At 39.9% G+C, this 23,554-nt stretch overlaps 2 protein-coding genes across 6 annotated transcripts in view; both read left to right on the top strand.

The window, feature by feature from the left end:
* IQGAP2 (IQ motif containing GTPase activating protein 2) overlaps nt 1–2,009 on the top strand; it is a 130,189-nt gene extending 128,180 nt beyond the window's left edge. For all 4 annotated transcript variants that reach the window (XM_083577344.1, XM_083577343.1, XM_083577346.1 and 1 more), the window contains 3 exons: nt 73–213; nt 331–439; nt 1,160–2,009. In XM_083577344.1, the coding sequence (XP_083433470.1) occupies nt 73–213; nt 331–439; nt 1,160–1,273 (364 nt within the window). In that variant the 3' untranslated portion in view covers nt 1,274–2,009. The remainder of the gene's footprint in view (nt 1–72; nt 214–330; nt 440–1,159) is intronic.
* Nucleotides 2,010–11,343: 9,334 nt separating this feature from the next.
* LOC310744619 (proteinase-activated receptor 1-like) lies at nt 11,344–22,131 on the top strand. Of its 2 annotated transcripts, none has more exons than XM_083576227.1 (2): nt 11,344–11,603; nt 18,162–22,131. In XM_083576227.1, exons 1-2 carry the CDS (start codon nt 11,516–11,518, stop codon nt 19,352–19,354), a joined length of 1,281 nt encoding a protein of 426 aa, XP_083432353.1. In that variant the 5' UTR covers nt 11,344–11,515; the 3' UTR covers nt 19,355–22,131. The 2 variants fall into 2 exon arrangements, with proteins under 2 accessions (XP_083432353.1, XP_083432354.1); XM_083576228.1 differs by lacking the exon at nt 11,344–11,603 and adding an exon at nt 17,066–17,162.
* The last annotated feature ends 1,423 nt before the right edge of the window (nt 22,132–23,554 follow it).

Raw genomic sequence — 23,554 nt, 5'->3', positions numbered from 1 at the left:
TCTGCCTTTATCAGGGAAGGGGGTAATGTTGTATGGGGGCTAACACCTGCTTACATCTTTCACACTTTACAGAAATTCGCGGAGATCAATCAAATTAAATGGGAAACAAGAGGAGAAAGGAAACAAACTCAAGAACATTTCGCTGAAGTATACAGCAGCTCGCCTGCATGAAAAGGGGGTTATACTAGGCATTGATGAACTTCAGCCTAACCAGTAGGTTTTGCACCCAGTATTTTCAGAACATTTGCTCTGCTCTTTGACTATGAAACATTTAATTGACTATCTTATAACTTTATTTACATTTTTGAATTATTTTTTTTCTCTTCTAAGGTTTAAGAATGTGATGTTTGAAATTACACCTGGTGAAGAAGTGGGTGACTTTGATATCAAAGCTAAATTCTTGGGTGTGGAGATGGAAAAGGTACAGCTCCATTTTCAGGTAAATCTTGCTTTTAATTATCTGAATGCACGTGCGTCTCTCTCTCTCTCTCTCCTGCTCTCCCTATTAAAGTGGCATGCTCCCCACTTTACACGATTGCAATTATGCGCATGGGGGCCTGGAACATAACCCCCACGTAAGGATCACTGTACATGCACAAGATCAAATGGCCTTGAGTTTATGGTTGATGTGAGGTTTTAAATGGGGACTTCAGCTCAAACTCTCACTCCTATACTGCATCACTTATTGCTTAATTTTCAGTCATTTTAGTGGATTGTGCCTGTTGTCATCTTTATGTTTTAAAGTGTTTGTTTGTTTTACTTTTGAGACAAACCTGAAACAGTCCAGCTGATACTCTTGGACTACTAAAAAGTGTCCTCCTCCCAATATATATATATATGCAAAAGTCTGTATTGTTATCAGACACAAACTGGTTGAGTTAGCTCCATCGTTATATCACTGGCCTTACCAGAAAGAGGCCTGAAAAAATGCTTGTCCTATGCATTCCTTAATTAAGCACTTGTCTGTCTGTTCTTGCTGTACAAAGATTTATGGTATTGAGGCTTTTTTGTTCGCTAGATGGCAAATTATGAGTTATGCTTGAGAAGAGGGTTGCTAGAGATTTTGCCTGTGCATTTTTATTTTTAGTATGTGATATGCATTTGAATGCAGCATTGAAATAAAATTTATGGTTTTAAAATCAGTTTTTATTTATTGCAGGATTTGCTTCAAATGCAGTATGAAGGTGTCTCTGTAATGAAAATGTTCGATAAAGCTAAAGTAAATGTAAACCTCCTCATATTCCTGCTGAACAAGAAATTCTATGGAAAATGAAGCCTAATCTTATTGGACTCTGGTTCAAATAATCTGCAGTTATGGGTCTTTGTGTTTTAACTATTTGCTATTATACAGCAGGTGTTTCTTCAAGAAAGTCCAGAAGAATGTACTTATGTGCCTTTTTCATCCTTTGATAAAACAGTAGTAGCATACAAAAATATGAATCAACTGAAACACTTCCAGATTTCTGTGGTGTAGGTACTCAATTAAAATGGATATGATTTAGTGGCAGTGAAACACTGTGTCTCTGATCTCTTTAAATATGCAGGACATATATTTGGACAGCATATATAGAATTACTTTCCCACTAAAAATTATATACCCCAATTACCAAATACAATTCTATTTTAGACAATTATTCATAGGGGAAATAAATGCTAATTTGTGTCTCTACAGAATACTTTTGGCAAATGTTTCTTTAAAGCCTATGGCTCTTTTCCAGAGATCTGTCAATTGTAAAGTGAATTATTGTGCAATTCAAAGTTTTTATAGGTAATTATAAATTTAACATTTACTGTATAAAATATATATTTTGCAATTCATTCCTACTAAAATGCACTACTGCCTCATTGAAATCTTATATACACATCCTTTTAATTTATGTGTAAAGGGGCAATTTAAATAGTGATCAATTTTTTGCAATGTACTTGAGGTATTTTAAAGAAATAAATTGTGCCTGTCTTTTTTGTAAGAAAAGGAAAAAAATCCACAAATAAAATGCAATAAATCAGCACGTAGTTGGTCTTATAAATGCTCTCTTTCAGTATTGTTGTATTGTTTTTATAACTTGTGTGTATGTTTGTGTGTGGTTAGTAACTGTTGTAGTACTACTGTGTCTGCCTTTGCAAGTGTGGAAACCTCAGAAGTTGTCTAAAGAAACGATTCCATTTCTAAAGATGAGTGACGTTCTCTAAATTTGAAATGGTTCGGAGGGGAAAGGGTTTGACTACAAAACCAAGGCAGTGTCCTTATCCTCTACCTCTCTTGTGTTCTACTTCCATTCCACTAGCTCAGTACAGCCTGAGCTTGGTTTAAGTTAGCCAGTGTGGTGTAGTGGTTAAGAGCGGTAGACTCGTAATCTGGTGAACCGGGTTCGCGTCCCCGCTCCTCCACATGCAGCTGCTGGGTGACCTTGGGCTAGTCACACTTCTCTGAAGTCTCTCAGCCCCACTCACCTCACAGAGTGTTTGTTGTAGGGGAGGAAGGGAAAGGAGAATGTTAGCCGCTTTGAGACTCCTTTGGGTAGTGATAAAACGGAATATCAAATCCAAACTCTTCTTCAACCTGCTCCCCTTTAAATAATCAGGGATGCCCACAAAAGTGCTTTTCCTGCTTCTTTAGGGAACAGTTGCGCAGAGTTTTTCTAAGACATGCCCAAGCCCCAGCTTCCCATATGAAGGATAATATTCCTCAGCAGTAAGAAATACAAATATAACTTTTCTTACAGTGAATCATTGTCCCTGGAGGTGATTAATGCCTCCTTATGAGAGGAGACAGTGGTAAAACCACTCCTTTAAAAAACCCTCCCTGGATTCAGAAAATCTAAGTAATTACCAGTCAGTTGCCAGTCTCCCCTTCTTGGACAAGGTTCTTGAGCAGGTGGTTGTGGACCAGATCCAGGTGCTCTTGGAAACTTGACTTTCTATCTAGATCCATTTCAGTTGGGATTTAGGCCCAATTTTGGCACAGAAATTGCTTTGGTTGCCCTGTTGGGAGAAGTGTGTCCCTGTTAATTCTCCTCAACCTCTCAGCAGCTTTCGATACTATTGACCATGGTATCCTTCTGGAGCAGCTGTCTGAGTTAGCGGTGTGTGGCACTTCCTTGCAATAGTTCTGGTCCTATTGGATGGTTGTTTCCAGGATGTGATGCTTGAGGAGTGCTCTTTGGGATCCATGGAGCCTTCAATGGAGGGTTTTTCAGGGTCTGACTTTATCCTCCATGCTTTTTAACATTTACATGAAACCACTGAATGGGGTTATCTAGAGTTTTGGAGTATGTACCTTCCATCAGCTTTGGCTTGTGGCCCAGCTGTGCCCCTATCTGGACAGGGATAGTGTAACTTCTGTCATGTATGGTCTGGTAAAGTGTCGGCTCATTTCAAAGTGCTGGTTTTGACCTATAAAGCCTTAAATTGCTCAGGACTGCAATACCGCAAGGTCCGCCTCTCTCCATATGAACTGACCTGGACACTGGAGTCATCATCTGAGGCCCTTCTTTGTGTGGCTCCTCCACAAGCAGTTCAGAGGGTGGCTCCTCCACAAGCAATTCAGAGGTAGGCCTTTTCTGTGGTGACTCCACATTTGCCAAGTGCTCTCCCCCGGGATGCTTGCCTGGTGCCTTTCCTTTTATGCTCTACTTGGGGACTTTCTAGAAGAATCTGTTTGGCCACTATGAGAAGCAGGATGCTGAATTACTGATACAGCAGGAACCTTCCTATCTCACATGCCCATCTAGAATACTATGCTACAGGGATAGTAGCATAGTAACAGTCATTGTGCAAGGGATTATGAAGAATGCATGAATAACTTTAAGCCCTTTGTATTATAGCATTCATCTTGCGGTAGTATATCTAATCCCAAAGATCCTCCAAGTAGCTACCGCTAGAACAAAAGAAAAGGAAAATACTGAGGAACCTCCAGACACTGGAACAGGCTGGACTGGTTTCATCCAAAAATAAGTACCAAGAAATAATGAAATAGCAAAGGTACTTTGAATATTGTTAAATTCTCCAACTATGTTTCCCCATTGATGCAAAAAAAAACACCCAAACCCAATGTCAGGGAACTGACATCGGAGCGCAGAGCGGAGGTAGGGCTCTCCGATGATGCAGGAGAAGGGACCAGCAGGGAGAGGGAGAATACTTCCATTGGGGAAGGAAATAAGCGTGACACCAGGAAAGAAGGGGAGGAGGAAAGGTCTTCGGAGAGAGGGCTCCAAGACCCTTCCACAGGGTCCAGCGGGGAGAGCCCAGGACCTCCGCTGGCCACGGCCACTCTGCGCAGGAGACTTCCGCGCAGAGAGGCGAGGAGGAGACTTGGCGTCAAACAGCTTTTATGTTGGAAGAAGTTTAGGGAACGCCCACTGACGGATTCTGCCAGTGACTGAGACAGTCTCCTTGTAAGGGCTGTCAAATCAGGGAAAGGTTTAGCTACCCGAACAGCTGGGAGCAGTTTGGAATTTACGCACAAGCAACCCCAATTCCCTTTACACCCAATTCAACTGCACTGCAGTACACACACACACACACACACACACACACACACACACAATTTTAACATTTCTGAGACTTCCATCTTTAAAGTACAGTGGTACCTCAGGTTAAGAACTTAATTCGTTCTGGAGGTCCGTTCTTAGTCTGAAACTGTTCTTAACCTGAGGTACTATTTCTGGGTTAGCGGAGTCTGTAACCTGAAGCATCTGTAACCAGAGGTACCACTGTATTCCATTTTATACAGAGTGGATTTTGCCATGAATAAAAATGCTTGGGCTTTTGTATTAAACTGTTAGATAATGTCCAATGTTGTACAAGCAGATTTTTCCTTCCCCTGCCGTCTAAGGGACTTCAGGTAGCCTATATGTATGTTTTTCCTGCCACCCCCCTGCTATTTTATCCTCACGTTAACCCTGTACGGTACCTTAGGCTCAAAGTTTACTGGCCCAAGGCCACTCAGCAGACTTTTATGGGTAGGTGAAGAGAACCTGGGTTTCTGTGATCCAAATCTTCCTATCTAGTCATTGCAGCCTGTTTCTTGATAAAAGCTTTGATATATATATTTTTCTAAATAGGTTAGTAATTATTGCAAATAGCATTTCAAAATACATTTTGGCCCACAACATTTTCCTATTATAAAATAGCAGTTCTTGTATTTTGTCGAATTTTGTAGGGATTTCTTCCAAATACACATTTAAATCACAGCTATAAGATCAATTGGCGACAAAACATAAAGGATCTACAGCACACTTACCTGTAAATGCTTGGTTTAGCATGGTTAAAATCCCCTGTTGATGTTTTTTCTAATGTTTCAGGGAAACATTTTGATGGTCTTTGCACGTGAAATAGTTTGAACTTGAGTTCATTTGGTTACGTCACATAAACATGTGAAAATGGGGAATGCATGGGAATATTTGTGTTTAAAATCTTTCACATGCTTTTTGTTGAGCTCGTCTTCGAAATCTTCAGAGATCACTGTAAGAAACTAAATATACAACGTGGATTGCTTGTGATATGTTTTTGAAATGTTGTGCAAGATGAAAACAGTTTACAGTGGGAGGAAAATATAAATATAGAAGACCAATCATCACAGGGAGGTTTGAAGAAAATGGGGAGCCAATTTTGTCTATAAAGCTGAGTAAAGGCACTTTAAAAATGAGGTGAACATTTTAACTCCCCCCCCCCCCCATGCACTGTTCTGGCGGTTCTTCTTAACCTCCAGAGCAGATTGAGGATCCCAGAGGAGAGAGAAGGGGGTGTTCCTTGCACTGGCTTCTGGTAGTGGGTCTGGATAGTTGAATCCAAACCAACTAAAATAAAAACTGACCCATTCTGATCAGGATATGTACTGGACATCACACACCAGAAAATTACTGGATGTTTGAATAATCCAACAAAAAATCCTTCCATGGAAGACTTTTGATACTGTATTTCAATTTTTTAAAAAAACAACAACCCTCAAACATAAAACAATGAATCTGTTTTGACAGTGCTAATCTATTAGAACAGGATGCCTGGAGGGGAATATGGTCACCTCACAATCAAGAAGACTGTACGACTCAGAGCTCCTGCGTTCAGGTACATAATTTCTCTTCAAAACAACTCATTAACTGGGAATATTTGAAAGCTTTTACCCCCACTCGGAAGGGGAATGTCAGCAGATACGCTGAGATCAAAGCAAGGTAGTATAACAAACTTTCTCAAGCCGCCGCAACACTGGGGAGAAGCCAGGGCAATGAGCCAGCACAGAGATAAGATGGCATCTAGTCCAATTAAGACTGCAGAAGGTACAGCGGAAATAGATACAAATGCAGGGCTCAATGTATTCTCATTAAAGAAAGGATAACAGAAACATGGAAGGGAATGATGACTCTAATAAATAAAGTGAATGCAATGCCAGAAAAATTAGTTGGAACCATATTTGGTATTTCAGTCCTGTCCTTGTAACCAATCAAATGGTAAATGAAAAATTTAAGACATCATGGGTGGGGGGAAATAAAGAAAAATAATATACAGTAGTTCCTCGGGTTAAATACTTAGGTAATTTGTTCCGAAGGTCCATTCTTAACCTGAAACTGTTCTTAACCTGAAGTACCACTTTAGCTAAAGGGGCCGCCTGCTGCCGCCGCGCCACCAGAGCACGATTTCTGTTCTCATCCTGAAGCAAAGTTCTTAACCTGAAGCACTATTTCTGGGTTAGCGGAGTCTGTAACCTGAAGCATCTGTAACCTGAAGCGTATGTAACCCGAGGTACCACTGTAGAAGGAATAAATTCAGGATTGCTGTGGGAAACAATGAAGGCAGTGTTTAGACGCATATGTATTTTTTAAAAAAAATATTTTATTAAGGGTTTTCTTGTTTTACAGTGTAAGTGTAATGCCTCGTATTTTTTTTTCCATGTAACATTTTTACAAATCCGTTTCATTTGTTGAGGCATTAGGGGGAGAAAAAAAAGGGGGGGTAGGGGGAGAAGAAAAAAAGGGGGGAAAGAAAGGGGGTGGAGGGAGGGGAGATGGATGGGGGTGGGGTTGGGTAGCGGTGTTTCTATTATGCTTAATGTATGTAGAGTTTGGTGTCAGCGTGCTTGTGTTGTTCACTTGTGTTCCTTTGGTGGTGAGAGAGGTTGGGGTTGGCCTAGGATGTGATTGTTCGTTTGTGATTGGCTGTGGTGATCTTTGTTTTCGTGTGTGAGTGAGGTGGGTGGGTGTTCTGGATCAGGTTAGCCATATTGATTTGTATGCTGTTGGTGGATTATTGTCATTGTCCTGTTGGGCTGTGTATGTGATAAAGGGGAGCCATACCGGGGTGAAGGTGCCTTCTTCTGTTTGTCCCCGTGTCAGTTTCAGTTTATTAGTTAATTTTTCTAGTAGGGCTGTTTCCCATACTATTTGGTACCATTGGTCCATGCTTACTCCTGACAGGTCTCTCCAGTGTCTGGTTATGGTGTTTCTGGCTGCTGAAAGTAAGCGGGTTATGAGTTCTTTGTGGTGTAAATGGGCATTGTTGTCTTGGAAGATGTTTAGTAGAGACGCATATGTATTTAAAAAAAGATTAATACCACACGCGACAACAAGTTCAAAACAAATTTGCAAACAGCAGCAAATTAAGCAAAAAGAACTAGAAGCAATAGAAATAGATAAAATGACGAATAGAAATAGAGGAAACAACGGAACAATTACTATATTTAAAACAAAAATATTCTTAATATGGGCATAAGGGATCCAAACTATTAGCTGCCAGGTTGCAAAAAAAAGAGAAACAAAGCAACAATTACAGGTATAAAAATGAAGACAAGAGAAAGGCTTTCTAGCAGAAAATTAATATGTGGTGGGAAGTCTCAGAGGCACGCTCAGAGTTCAAGGATAAATTCCATCCAGGGAAAAACGCTGGGTTGTGAAGCAAGGGAGTGACCATGGTGAGGGTTCTGAGAGCCAGACAGAGAGGGAAGAGGAGGAGGCTTGAGCTGTAAGATTCCCCTCCTCTGTCCTAAGGGGTGGAATATCTCACCCCGGCAGCTGGAGATTCAGCTTCCTGCCAGCAGTGGTGACTGATGAAAAGTTATTGCATGGAGGGGGGGAGGAAAGGGAAACAGTTGAATCCTCAATCCTAAAATTATTACTGCTTTTGCTCATGAATATAACGTTCCAAAATGTGATCCAACAAAGCCTTATCATGTGGCATGTTATGGCTGCCTTTGTTCTAAAAACAGATAGAATGTAGGAGGACTATTAGCTTGGTTAATTGTTCTAAAAACATCTGCCTTTATTCAGCAAAGGGGAAAATGTGTGTGGGTTAATGTCCGCTTACATCTTTTACATTTTACATAAATTCACAGAGATTAATAAAGTTAAATGGAAAACAAAGGGGAAGGAAAACAAACTTAAGAGCATTTCACTGAAGTATATGGCAGTGAAAAGGGTGTAATACTAGGAATTGATGGAGTTTAGCCAAACCAATAGGTTTTGCACCCAGTATTATCAGAGCATTGGCTCTGCTCTTTACCTATTAAATATTTAACCTAACTATTTTATAACACCTTATTTAGATTTTGTCTCTTATTAAACATTTGTCAGCTTTTGGAGTTTCATTTGTGTTTGTAGTTTTTAATTCAATAATTCTTTACCAAAATACGTACTCTCATATACGTGTTTTTCTCTTGTAAGTTTTAAGAATGTGATGTTTGAAATTACACCTGATAAAGAGGTAGGTGACTTTGATATCAAAGCTAAATTCTTAGGTGTGGATATGGAAAAGTCACAGCTCCATTTTCAGGTAAAATACCTTGTAAGAAATAAATCTTTGTACAGATTGGATTTTGAGATGAGAGTAGAAAAATAGACAGGAATTCAAAGAACCTTGCAACTTTTGTTTGTTGCTTTAGTATTGAGACAAAACTGAAACAGTCCAACTGATGCTCTTGAACAAATGAAATGCAAAAGAAGTCTGCATCATTATCAAACACAAACTCGTTGAGTTACTTCCATCATTGCATCATTTACCCTACTAGACAGAGGCCTGTAAGACATGTCAGGTCTCCAGTGAAAAAAATGCTTGTACTCTATGCATTCCTTAATTAATTACTTAGCTGTTTGTTCTTGCTGTACAAAGATGCATGGTTTTGAGGCTCTTCTGTTCTCTAGAGGGCTGGTACTATTTTCTGTGCTGTGGATGACAAATGAGGCTTGAGAAGAGGGCAGCTAGATACTTTGTCTACGTATGTGTTTTACTTTTTAGTATTTGATCATAAGCAAATCCATAGATCTTCCTAACAGGAGGAGAGACCATTCAAGTTCCACTGTGAAATTTAGGAATAAGTGAGCATCTGCCAGGTTTTGACCATACATGATTTTTGCTTTAGGCATGATCCCCACGTAAGTTGCAGGCTTCCTGTATGTTGTTCCTGTGTTTCTGTGAAAATGGGGTGAATATATCTTATTTATTTCAGATCAGTACTGAACAAGGGTACAAATGGATCTGATGTGATCTTTAAAGAATGATGCAGTAAGGTTTTGGCCTTCATGACTTAGGACCAGGGTAGCATGTCTCTAAATAGGCACATTAAGATGTTGAGAGACTCCTGTAGTACCATATTGGCCTGAATATAAACCTCACTTTTTTCCAAATTTCGACCGTGAAAAGTTAAAGTGCAGCTTAAATTCATGACCTTACAAAAATTGGCTTTTACTATATCGCTGCTGAAACAGACATACAGTAAAACAGAACGGATATGCCTCTGGAATTTTAATGGAGTGGCTTATATTCGGGATTGTGGTTTTTGTTTTTTTTTTTTTCCCTTGAATTTTAAAGGTGTGGCTTATATTCAGATGCGGCTTATAGAATCATAGAATCATAGAGTTGGAAGAGACCACAAGGGCCATCGAGTCCAACCCCCTGCCAAGCAGGAAACACCATCAGAGCACTCCTGACATATGGTTGTCAAGCCTCTGCTTAAAGACCTCCAAAGAAGGAGACTCCACCACACTCCTTGGCAGCTAATTCCACTGTCGAACAGCTCTTACTGTCAGGAAGTTCTTCCTAATGTTTAGGTGGAATCTTCTTAAACATTAGGAAGAATTATATTCAGGCCAATACAGTACCTCCGTCTTTTGAGATGCTAGTAATGGCCACAGAGGACATTTTCAGTGGTGGCAGTCCAGTTATGGAATATTCTACCCAGAGATGCTCTTTTGGCACATATCTTATTGTTTTTAAGACAAAATAACTTTTTTATTTTGCAGAGCTGCTTTGATAAAGCGTTGAACCATTTTCCAGAGGAGTAGCCCTAATTATCTTTTGCAGCAAAAACAAGCCTTGTGTGACACCTTCAAGGACCAATACTGTACATAAATTATGACAGTGGTTTCCAGTTAGCTAAGGACTGTGGACCCCCTGTTTTTTCAAGCCATGGTCTCCCTACTTTTGAAAATGTTGATATTTTTGTCATGTGAATGGTGCCACAGAACACAGACCCCCTGGGGTTCCTGGACCACCAAATAGGAACTACTGAATTATGGCAAAAGCTTTTGAGGACTTCCGTGCACTTTCTTAGATGCATGAAGTGTAATTCTGAGTTATAGGTGTATATTATACCTGTAGCGGGGAGGAATTGTAAAAAATGGGCTCAGTAGAAAAGTTGTTGCTGTTGTTGTTTAGTCATTTAGTCGTGTCCGACCCTTCGCGACCCCATGGACCAGAGCACGCCAGACACTCCTTTCTTCCACTGCCTCCCGCAGTTTTGTCAAACTCATGCTGGTAGCTTCAAGAACACTGTCCAACCATCTCGTCCCCTTCTCCTTGTGCCCTCCATCTTTCCCAACATCAGGGTCTTTTCCAGGGAGTCTTCTCTTCTCATGAGGTGGCCAAAGTGTTGGAGCCTCAGCTTCAGGATCTGTCCTTCCAGTGAGCACTCAGGGCTGATTTCCTTAAGAATGGATAGGTTTGATCTTCTTGCAGTCCATGGGACTCTCAAGAGTCTCCTCCAGCACCACAATTCAAAAGCATCAATTCTTCGGCGATCAGCCTTCTTTATGGTCCAGCTCTCACTTCCATACATCACTACTGGGAAAACCATGGCTTAAACTATACGGACCTTTGTTGGCAAGGTGATGTCTCTGCTTTTGACACAACTATGTATTCTAATGATAATTCACAAAACAGCTCTTGGTGAGACACAAATATTAGCTCTGGGTTAGTACTGGCTTTTATTATTTTTGTGGCTTTTTTAGCTTATTGTGGCTTTTGCATTTTAATTATCTCCCAGAGCCCTCAAAAACCATCAGAAGTAAAGACGGTGAACTGGCGCTCGACACTGGAGGGCGTATTCCCTTCAGAGCTTCCCGCCCACTCCTCCGCCTTTGGGGCGGCGACTCTCCCCTCAGGCCGCCTCCGCCACACTCAGCGCGCTTCCTCGCCTGTCCGCCTGCGGTGCTTGCGGTCCCTCAAAGCAGCCCGGGGAGACTTCGGAGGCGGCGGCGGGAACAGCCCCTTCGCGCCCGCGAGCTCGGTGCTTTTGCCCCGTGAGGCGGCCATGGGGCAGCCGCCGGTCTCGCTGTTGCTGCTGGGCTGCAGCGCCGTGCTGGTGTGTCCCCTGCTCTGCCTTCCCTCGGCGGGAAATGGTAGGTGGCGACGACGGGGCTGTCTCCCGCCAGAGGGGAGCCAAGTTTTGGGTGGTCGCTCGCTGGGAGGAGGAGGAGGCGGAAGGCGGGGAGGCAGCTCATCCATGTTTCGGAGGACACCATCCCGGGGCTGCTGAGGGGGCGAGAGGGACGCTTCCAGGAAGTCGCGTCCGATTGAATTACAAGTAATCCATACTCGAGTTCCATTGGTGTGAATGGCACACAGCCAATGAAAAGTGGGGGTAAACACTCGGGAAGGGGATGCTGGGCTAGGTGGGCCATTGGCCTGATCCTGCGGGGCTCTTCTTAGGGGTCCTTTTCCCGGGGAGCCAAAGAGGAAAGCGCGTGCAACATGTAAAAGTAAATCCTTCTGACAGAACAAAGCTGGCTGCAGGAATGCCTTTGATACTTCGATTCGCCTTACTCTTTCCTGGCTCATGTTACAGGATGCCTGGGTTGTTGACGCCACTGCCGCCAAGTTGCCGGAGATGCGACCCTTTTGATGTGGGGGGGGGGAGGGGGCTCTTCCTCAAAAGCAGGGGGTGGGATCTTTACCGTCGCCTTTTCTCTCTCTCTCTCCTCGTCCTATTTATGGTGTTTATTCAGCGCAATCCTGTGGATGCCGTTGAGTTCAATAGGATTTCTTTTACAGGCAAGAATGCGTAGCGTTTGAACACTTGACTGAGTAATAACTGGGCATATGCAACTCTCACAGAACATAAAGTTTTGTTGGGTGTTGGGGAGCACCTCCATAGTTGTGTGGCTACAAAGGAAGGCTTTTAAGTTTTTAGGGTTTCTCTTAGATTCCTTAAATATCATTAAGGTCAGTGGGAGATGAGCAACCAGTTTTTAGTACATCAGCCCATTGCACCTGTACAGTAAAAAAATAATATGAAAGAACCCGGACCCTGTACTCATCATCTGAGTCCTTTCTCCGCATGCTTCCTCCATGAGAGGTCTGGTGGGCGGAAACAGGAGAACTGGCCTTTTCTGCAGTGGCCCCTGTTTGTGGAATGCTCTCCCCAAAGAGGTTGGCCTGCGCCTTCAATACATATCTTTAGGCGCCAAGCAAAAAGCATTTGCCATCTCCCAAGCATCTGGCTAATTAAACAGTCTATGGCCTTTTAAACTTTTGTTTGTTAGTATGCTACGTATTTTTTGTCTTTATATTGTAAACCATCCTGGGATGTCATATATGAAGGGTGGTATGGAAATTTAATGAATAAAATAAATAAAAAGATATGGAATGTGAAAGTTACAGAACCTGAGAGTCATTGTTTGCTTTCTTTCTATGAGTAACTTCTTTCTGAATTGTTATGGCTTATAAACCATGCATGATGTACCGTATTTTAATCAGTAAAAGAGATAATTCTTGGCTTAGGAAGTGGTTTTTGATATTTCTGCACATAAGCAAATGGTTGCCTTAACAGATCAAATGTTTGCCATTTGTCTTATGTTTTGACAACTTGAAAAAGTTGTAAGTTCATGGGGGAGTTTTTACTGCCTGGAATTATTGCAAAGGAACTTTGTGATCCATTCTCTTTCTTTGTTCTCATAAAGTACAGCAGTGTAGGGAAGAGGGAATCTCGCTGGTTGTTTATTTTCCTCCATTGTTGCTATACTTTTTACATTGCTGACAGATAGACAGTATGTTGACCTAAAACGCTGAGTGAGTCATTTGCTTATCACCATGAACAGAACAGGGAAAATGTGGATCAAATTGAACATTACCATCAACGTTTTATTATCTATCTAGATGGTTGTTATTTTTTACTTCAAGGTTAGTTTTTTGTTAAACTTATGAGAAAGACAAACTTCATATGTTAAATTTAAAGTTGCCCCTTTTGGATATCAACTGTGGTTAGTACAAGAATAAAAAGAGCTTGGTTTATGAACCACTTGGATTAAGAACGCTGCAAATCCGGAAGTATGTGGTTTTTTTTAATTAAATAATATTTATTAAAGATTTTTTAAAATTATAAAAAAGAAAAAACAGAAAAAAAGACAAAACAGAAAAAGAAAAAGAAAAAATACATCCATCATTCTCAAGTTTTTAACTTTCATTACCTTCTTTCTTTGCCCTCCTCCTCCTCCCCTTTCTTGTATCCTGGTTAATAATTATCACAGCAAATCCTATCCATAATTCATAATATTTTGTCCTTACATTATCTTAATCTATTTTCATCTTGTCTTATAGCAAACCTTGAAACTTAAAACTTAAATCTTATTTTTACCGACTTCTCATAACCATACCATTAACCTAATTCTTTAAACATTTTTACTAGAACCAAGTAGTTCCATTTCAACATTTTTCTAGCATTCATCAGTTATTTTAAAGCAGTCCTAATGATAAAAGAAAAACAAATAAAACAATCCAATCTTCATCCAGCGTCCCTTCCTCCTGGTTCCGGATTTTGTCAGCCCTTTTTGACCCATTTATCTAGCGCATTAACCTGGTGTCCTTATATCCGAGGCCCTCAAGTCTCTTCCCTTTCCCTTCCGCGGCTCTTCTTCATATTTTCCTTCCACTCGTAGGAACTCCAGCTTAGTAATATTTTTTACCCTTTTCAACAGATCAGCCCCATTTCCATAGTCCAGACTAAACTCCATGTGATATTTAAACACCTGTTTCAGATTCCCTCCAAATTTAAAAGCCCCCACAGCTCCAAACATCTGACGGCCCATTACCAGACTCAGAAAGTCCAAACATCCCGGCATGGGAGGGTCATTCCAACCCCCCATTTCCAAACCAAACCTAACTTTATCTTTCCAAGTCTGGTTTTTTCCAAATTCATTTATCAAGTCCAAAGGCTCATGATCCTGCAGGGCCGCAGCTCCCTCCATTTCTGACACCCAGGATTCAGCAGTATCCTCTTCTCTCTTCTGTGCTGTCATAGCACACTCCTGTTTTAGAAGTATGTGTTTTGGTTCGTGAACTTTGCCTTGGAATAAGAACATGTTTTGCTTCCTGTTGAGTCTGTTCCATTTGTAAATTGAGTCCCCTGCTGCTATGGGAAACCACGCCTTGGTTTAAGAACGCTTTGGTTTAAGAACGGACTTCCGGAATGGATTAAGTTTGTAAACTGAGGTATCACTGTAACTTCCTATTGTTTCCCCACCACTTGGTTGTCAATCTGCTTGTGCTTCCCATGACAAAAAAATACATGTTGGGTGAATACTTTAAAACTATAAGCTCCAGTCTGTGCCTCTTGTTAACAAGACATTAGTAAGTTTGGGTGTATGTGCAGAAGGGCACAGAGTTAAATTAACAGAAAGACTTGATGGGTATATAATTGTAATTGAATAAAGATCAGCTACCTGAAAATAGACTTTGCAGCTTGAGGATTACGATTCCAACCACTAGGCAACACAAAACACTATTTGACTTATACTGGCTCTCTTACCTCGTGCCTTGGTCGTCTGCTGGTGAGTGGGACCCACCACCAGGTAAGGGCCTAAATCAAGTTGTGTTGAAGAAGCAACACTACCACCATACAAATGCAGTATAGGGGGGGATTAATAAACTGGTGCCTAAATGCAGCTTTGAGTTAAAGGTGGGTCCCAGGTCTGAAAAATTTGAAGACTACTGATCTAGTGTGTTTTCCAAGTTAACTCTGGCTTTGATTTCACATTTGACTTAATTTCAATTGCCCAGTTTGAATACTGTGTTCATGCATTGGACTGGATCATGTTTGGCATAATCATGTCTAGAGCAGACCAATTGAAATCAGTGGGACTTAATATGTGGACTGATTTGTGTACATGTGTGTGTGTGTTTCTGTTATATATATTCACAAACAACATATATCTCTTTTTTATTTTTTAGTAAGTAATAACATTAAATAATAAATTACTCCCACAAAAATGCAACGGTAATTTTAAAAGCAGTACAAAAGGGGTAGGAAATGTTACAGATGTGGCAACTGAGAGAGGCACTTTGTCACCAAGGTGTTGTGTTGTGTTGTGTGTGTGTGTGTGTGTGTGTGTGAGAGAGAGAGAGAGAGAGAGAGAGAGAGAGAGAGAGAGAGACTGGATGGCACTTCCAACCAAGTAGATGAAAATTAACCCTGGGTTAAGAACTTAATTCATTCTGGAGGTCTATTCTTAACCTGAAGCACCACTTTAGCTAATGGGGCCTCACGCTGCTGCTGCGCAATTTCTGTTCTCATCCTGAAGCAAAGTTCTTAACCCGAGGTTAAGAGGGTTAGTGGAGTCTGTAACCTGAAGCGTCTGTAACCCAAGGTACCACTGTACTTAATTTGCTTGATAGAAGATGTCCCTCAGTGGCTGGATGTGGTGGATGACTCAATCTTTCTTCTCTTATGCCTCAACCACAAAAGCTTTGTGCTACAAGCACCACAACTCCGTTCACCTGACCAGCATCTGCAGACTTTGACATTTTATGAAAGATGCTTCTGCACCAAATGCAGTCATGAATAGTAGTCATGGCCTTGGGTCTATCTTCTAACAGCTGTATTTTTGCTAAAGCTGTTGGAACTGTTTACTCACGAGAAGTATTCAGTGACTGTTGGTGTTCTTTAAAGATATCTTTCTTGAGAGATACATCTGGAAGGTTTAATATTGGGAGTAATTGAAAGCAAATGCATTTTAAGTTACAAAATCTGCTTAGGGATGTGTCAATTTCTAATCTTCATTTGGCTCTCCATACTAAGGAGAAACTGTTGTTTATGTTGAGCACAAATAATTAATCATGGTTTTGGAGTAACCTAGTCTGGACTGGGATCGTGTGTCGAATTTGGGCATAAAGTGAAAGCGTGTGTCAAAATAAGTCACAATAGTGCTTTATTTAAAATCAATTTAAGAGATATCTGTGTTGAGGATTAAACTTCAGTAGCAACTTTATTTTTTAAGAACTAGATCATGAAAGGCCAGTGTGCCATCTTGCTTGTTGCACAAACAATAGATATGTGCCACTCTCTATTACGTATCTTTATCCTAACAACACTCACTTTAGTAAGCCTCATAAAACCAGTATGTTTAGGAGCATTTGGAACAACTAATGTTTTAGGATATGAAAGCCCTATATGGAGGAAAACCCCACTGAAGTTGATGTTTCCAGCTCTTCTGTTCTTCCTTATTTGTGAATAATGTTGAATGACCAAAGTACAGTCTGCAGAATACTGAGTTTGTTTAGCCCTGCAAAAACACTTTGAGGCTGATGAGAAGTCACATGATCTTTGATCCATTCTTTTGTACTGTGAATGCCATTCCAGTAGTCTAAATGATCCTTCCTGTCATGCCTTTTCAGTAGCTTGACAGGCACTGGGTTAGTAGACAGCCTAAAGTATACAACCCCTGGGGAACAAACTTCATCATCAGTTACTTTCCATGTGCTATGGACATTTTATAGTTTTTCACAAATGACATCTTGGATCATCTATCACAGTAGTTCTTTTCCGAAGTCATAAATGATTGGATCTATATTAGTGATGGAGCTGTGGTCACAGTGGAGGAAAGGAGTGAGGTGATGTCTCCTTCCCCCTGTAGCTCCAGGTCCCCTGAAAACTGCTCTAGGGGGCCCCCTTGGACAGTGTGCAGGTGAGGGCTGTGTCCTGCAAAGGCTGTGCGGTTGGGGTCAGAATATATCTGAAATGATTTTTAAAGGACTAATTTCCTGTATAATATACACTTTGTTGTTATTCTTGTTATTACTAATTATTTCTTTATGCATGAAGCTGGACACCAAAAACTTTAAAAGAGTTGTCTTGTCTAAGCTATAGGCTGGAATTAAAAGATAAGTCATTGTGGGTGACACAATTAGTACCAGGTTTTCTCCAACCTGTCTGAAGAAAACCTACAGGCTCAAAGTGTTGTATACCGGAACAACGATGGCCAGTTTTAATGGGGATATAGAAACAAAATTGTTCTGGGTTCTCTTATCATAGCACTCCAATTCTTTGATGTGATACTGAGCAAGCCTTTCAGAATATAGCCCAATACAACATGGGCTATCAGGTAGATGTTAACCCAGAACGAACATTTCATGTACTGTAATAAGAATTGTGTCTTATCTAAAGGAGGTTTGAAAATCCAATAGGCTATCTTTAGCTTACTGAGGCAAGGGAAAGTCCATGATTTTCGGCAAAGTTTCACTCGATAATCAAGATAAATACTTTTGGAATTTGAATGTTTCTTGCATTGAAACATATATTTAAATAGTCTGGAAAGGTATCTGATGAATATTCAGTGAATAAGAAGGTTTGTAACTGCTGTTGTTAAAATTTCAGAGGTGATGAATAGGAATCCCTGTTTTCTACGTTAATGTCATCTTAATAGGTGCAGACAAGATCTATTGTAAATAAAGGAATGTAAATTACTTAAAAGCAGCTATCATAAAAACGGGGTGTGTGTGTGTGTGTGTGTGAAAAGGTAGTATAAAGGAAGTAACATGCGAATTGTACAAGATATTTGAAAAATGGAAAAGGCAGTGAATATGCCTTTTTCTAGTCCACAAAAGAATTTTACTTCAGAAAAGTATTTTCTGCTAAATGTGTGAGTTACCTAATATGTTTAATAACCATAAACTTCATTTTCTAGAATCTTTCGCTCAGATTGGACCAAAAACCTTTCCCTATTCAACAGAAGAAGAATATGAAAAAATCCCATTGGGAGACGATGACATTGAAAACGATTCCGAAATTGGATCGGGTTCTATCAATGAAAGTATTTTCCCTCGAGAAACACGAATGCTGCCACCTAAACGGATCTCTGGAGATGTCAAGGAGTACCTGACTAGTGGATGGCTGACCATTTTTGTTCCATCAGTTTATACCCTAGTTGTTGCGCTGAGCCTTCCTCTGAACATCATGGCAATTCTTGTGTTCCTGATTAAAATGAAGGTGAAAAAGCCAGCTGCAGTGTACATGCTCAGCCTGGCTTCTGCTGATGTTCTCTTTGTGAGTGTTCTTCCTTTTAAGATTGTCTACCATTTTTCTGGGAACAATTGGGCATTTGGACCTGAAATGTGTCGTTTTGTCACTGCTACCTTCTACTGCAACATGTACTGCTCTATCCTGCTGATGATGGTGATAAGCATGGACCGTTTCTTAGCAGTGGTGTACCCAATGCAGTCCCTGTCATGGCGCACACGAAGACGTGCCTTTGTGGTCTGTCTTGCCATCTGGCTTGTAGCAATAGCTGGAGTGATACCTCTGCTAATCAATGAGCAAACCCAAAGAATTCCTCAGTTAAACATTACAACGTGTCATGATGTGTTGAACAAAGATGATCTTAAAGGCTATTACCTTATTTTTTTCACCATTTTCTCTTCTCTTTTCTTTTTTGTGCCATTAATTGTTTCTGCCGTTTGCTATGTGTGTATCATCCGGAGTCTTAGCTCTTCGAATGTTGCCGCAAAGCAGAGCAAGAAAACACGAGCTTTATTATTGTCTGTAGCTGTTTTCTCCATTTTTATTATGTGCTTTGGTCCAACCAATGTCCTTTTGTTAATTCACTACATCAGTTTTTCTTACAAAAACTACTTGGGGAATATCTACTTTGCCTATCTCATCTGTGTCTGTACTAGCAGTATAAGTTGCTGCATTGATCCTTTGATCTATTATTACACCTCTTCTGAATGCCAGCGACACCTTATCAATCTTTTTTGCTGTAAAAAGACCTCTGAATCTTGCAGTACCAGTACCAGTGGCCAGTTAATGACTAGGACCAGCAGAAGGGGTACTTGCACCAGTACACTTGGTAACAGCGTCTACAGGAAGCTATTAACATAGGGTTGCAATCAGCTAAGTTTTGTTCAAAGTAGACTTACTGAAATTAATGGACCCAAATGGTTACGTCCATGAATTTCAGTGAGTCTGTTCTTACTATGAGAAACATTTGTTACAACTCATATTGTTTTGTGGACAAAAGTACATTTTGTGCACTTATTATTTATATAGCTATATATTTAAGCTATTATACTGAAGAATAGCCATATCACATTTTTCACATGATTAACATGTTTGTTAACAGATAACCTGTCGTTAAAAAGGATATAGGGTATGGGGAGGGAAGATAAAGACTCAAGGAGGTGTTGAAACAGTGTTTTCCTGTGAAAACTTTACCCAGATATGTACTGCATCCCTATTTGTGTGTGTGTGTGTGTGTGTGTGTGTGTGTGTGTGAGAGAGAGAGAGAGAGAGAGAGAGAGAGAGAGAGAGAAGTATTAATCTGATTCTACTGACAATGTTATAAATAGGTCACGTATGGCTGAAAACCTCCAACAACTAAAATCTACAAACTGTTAAACAGACTAAACTAAAATCTACAAACTGTTAAATTTTTATGCATTGTTTGCCACATTACAGTAGCCCTCTGAACGAAATCACTGTTTCCATTTACAAATTGGCTTTGGATGCTAAGAGACACTTATTTCATTCAAAGCTGCCTAATGACCTTATGACTAAAGAGATATTTGAGTTTATATATCCCTTTTCTTATTGGTACTCTAATTTCAAGTATTATTTGTATTACAACATTTGATGATTCCTAGAATTAAATGAATCAGTTGTCATTTTTTAACACTGCTTTTCTAATTTGTAGTATATGATTGAGCCTTCTGAAATGCATTCTGCATATTTCATGATTTTGCTCTACATATTTTGGCTGCCTTAGAAGCTAAAAACTGAAAGATTTCCTTAAAAGACAAATGAGTCAATATTTGCAATTTGGTGTTGTCACACGAAGTTCAAGTCATGATAAGCCTTTTTATTGTTCTGTTGAATATAAACAATGGACTTTTGACTCATGATTGAGACCTGGATATTGATTTCACAGAACAGATTGGCTTGCATCCTGACCTTTTGCTCCTTTACAAAGAGACACAGTACTTTATAAAATGGCTGTTTCCATGAGCAGAGTTATCCTTCCATGAATAGAAGCAAAAAGTTGTAACTAGCCAGAACTGGTTGCTAGTTGGTGTTACTGTGTACCCATCACAACTATGCACTGAATAGCCTAATTACATTCTATTAATGTGGTTTAACACGGACTAGATCACACTGTCAACCAAGTAGTTTGGAGTTGCCCAAATATTTGAAGAATCAGAGAAAAGGTATGCTGGCATATTAATTTCAAACTGGTTCTGCTTTAAGTCTTATGCTGAACATGTGTTTCTACTTTTAAAATAGAGTGAAACTCCAATGCGTCCTGTTCAGAATGTATTTTCTACAGGTATTTGCTTTTAGTGGGCACCTCTCCACAGATGATTTAGTTATTCTGTACCTTAGTTTTTTCCTAAAATGTGTCATACCTTGATCATGTGTGTGAAATGCATGTTAAGAACAGACTGAGGCACTGCAACATTATAAAAATCTAATTAACTCCCACTCAGTAATGGAAAATTACAAGTGAGCCCTGGGACATTAAAATAAATTAAATATTACTTGTCTTTATGTAAATTACTTTTACTTTCATTAGCAGTTGAATTTAGGTTTTTAGCTGATGCATTTATTTAGCACAGAAACTGTAAGTTTCTACTCTAGAATCCCATAGGGTTTCTAATATAACAAAAAAGTAAAGTGTTGCATCTAGTGAGTGCAAAAGCATTTGATCCAACAGAGGCATCCATTAATGCAAGAGGCAAGGGGACACTTTTTGCCCATTCTTCCTCCCTTCTGTTTTCATAATTATGAAAAACCTACTCTGGATGTTCTCCCAAACCTTCAGAACAGATTTTTGGGTGGTGCCAGAGGCTGTGAAAATCAGCAAAATTTGCATCCCTTCCTCTTCCGTCAACAGTTGCCTCTGCTGGAGCAACATCTAAACATTCTAAACATACATTTTGTTTAAGTGTAGATAATATAATTACCAAATGGGAGAAGTAAAACTACTACTTATCTACTCAAAAGTAAGTCCTATTGATTTCAATTGCCTTTGCTCTTAAACAAGTAGATACAGGTTTGTATCCTGAAACTCAGAATCTGAAGCAGCATTTTAAAACTGAGAAGAAGTGTCTGCTAATCAGTCAGCAGGTATTTTCAGCATTCTAACAATTTTATTTGGGATGTGCATTACTATATTGTTTTAAATTTTTTTGTGTGAAAAGATATAAAAGGGTATTTAGCTGGGTTTGATATAGGAAGAAATACCTGTTATAGGAAGAATATTAACGGTTGTGACCAATTAGGTTATACTCCGAGTGTACACATTGAAAATAGTGGACCTAAGTTCTTCATGTCCATTATTTTCAATGGGTCTACTCTGAGCTGGACTGACATTGGATATGACCCAGTATTGACTTCTATTTTCTTCCTGGGTCAAATCCCTATCAAAATACATTTAATGTAAAGTAATTTAACCATACATTTTTAATTTTATTGATGTACAAACATAAGTAAAATGTGTAAATATTTCATAATTCTTGGAAGTTATATTATTATATATTCATATTAACCAAATAAATTATGGTATTTGCTTTTTAAAACTATAATGTTGATAGACAGATGTTTATTATTATATTTGAAAATTGAGTTAACCTGCAGCAATAATAAACTTTTTATCTGCTTCATTTGTTGTGTGTTCATACCTATGCCATGATACAAGTTTGTCATACATGGTATCCAGTCTGATATATTTTCGCTTAAAAATTGCTGCTCTGAAACATGTAAACCTTGAATATTCCAAAAGCTTCCATCAGGTTGCCTAAAACTAATCTTCTATCCGTATCCCACAGCAACAAAGATAATATTTTAAAATGTTAGAAACAAGTAACTGTGGCAGTTTGTAGGAATCAGCCATTTTGGTCTTGCATTATTGTTCAGTGACAATAAGGCTAAACTACAATGAAGGGGCAATCTATGGTCTTTGTGGTGTCTATGGTACAGGAACTGAAAAAGTAGTTTGGCAGCATGTCAGGCCAGTCAAAGTTCTTCAGGCCCCCAGGCAAAAGCTGCACTGGACTAAGGCATGACATGGTTCATTCCTTTAAATTGGAGGTGAATTGCCTTGGCCTGCCCTAGCTGATACTGTTTAGGAAATAGTGGTAACACCACCATGAATCTCCCCCTGTGGTAGGACTGCTCTGCTCCAAAATGCTGAATCCGACAACAGAAAGGTTATCCAATACTGCTACTATATGTGTCCTTTTTAAAAATCTCACTTCCATTGCACGCCTACTTCATAGGCTAGAGCATCTACTTTGTATGCAGAAGCTCCCAGGTGGTCCAGTCCCCGGGATCTCCAGGTAGGGCTGGAAATCTTCCCTGACTGAAACCCAGAAGAGCCATTCAGTTTAGGATCACAAACCAAGGCAGTTTCACATAGCTAGCGAGGGATAAGCCAAGCCTTTAACCATGATGAACGGTGCTGCATTGCTGTGGGGAAGAAGCCCCTCTTGATATGACTATGCTGTAAGATCTGGGCTCCTTCCATCTGAATTTAGGGGTAAATATGTGAACAGGTCATATTTCTTAAAGGTACGACAGCCTCCGCCACATCTTGATTTCCAAAGGAACCCAGACCGTGAGTGAGCGCCTGGGTCTCTCCAGAATCTTTCTACAGCTCATCAGAGATGGCACCCAACCTCTGTAACACTACTGTATGTTTCTCTGCATGTGTTTGTGTCTAGTACCTATTTTGTTATTCCATTGTGCCTCCATGAGTTGGGCAAGATAGTGGGTCAGGATCATGAACTGACCTTTGAGCTTCTTTATAACCATCCCAGATAAAACGTTCTTGTAATCTTTCAGAGGTTTTACTTAATTGCAGCCTTTGTTGAATCCTGTAAGTATTTGCAGTTATTTTATACCTGGACTGCAAAAAGTTCCAGAATGTGTATGTGTGGCAGTGTTGGGACATATAAGCATCTCATTATATGAGTATCAATGGGGACCAAGAGAACTGCTTTATGAAACAGCCCTAACTTTTCCAAGTTGATATATCCCATTTGACTTATAATCTGTGTCCGTATCAGCTTTGTTAAAAAGGAAGCT

This window comes from Podarcis filfolensis (assembly GCF_964270895.1).
Source record: "Podarcis filfolensis genome assembly, chromosome: 11".
In the NCBI taxonomy this organism is placed as follows: Eukaryota; Metazoa; Chordata; class Lepidosauria; order Squamata; family Lacertidae; genus Podarcis; species Podarcis filfolensis.
This window is presented reverse-complemented; position numbering and strand designations above follow the sequence as displayed.

Bases quoted from the DNA above. Each gene is read 5' to 3' on its own strand.
- LOC310744619 (XM_083576227.1), top strand. From the start codon at position 11,516: ATGGGGCAGCCGCCGGTCTCGCTGTTGCTGCTGGGCTGCAGCGCCGTG. The intron at 11,604-18,161 runs GTAGGTGGCGAC...TTCATTTTCTAG, and splicing joins CCTTCCCTCGGCGGGAAATG to AATCTTTCGCTCAGATTGGA.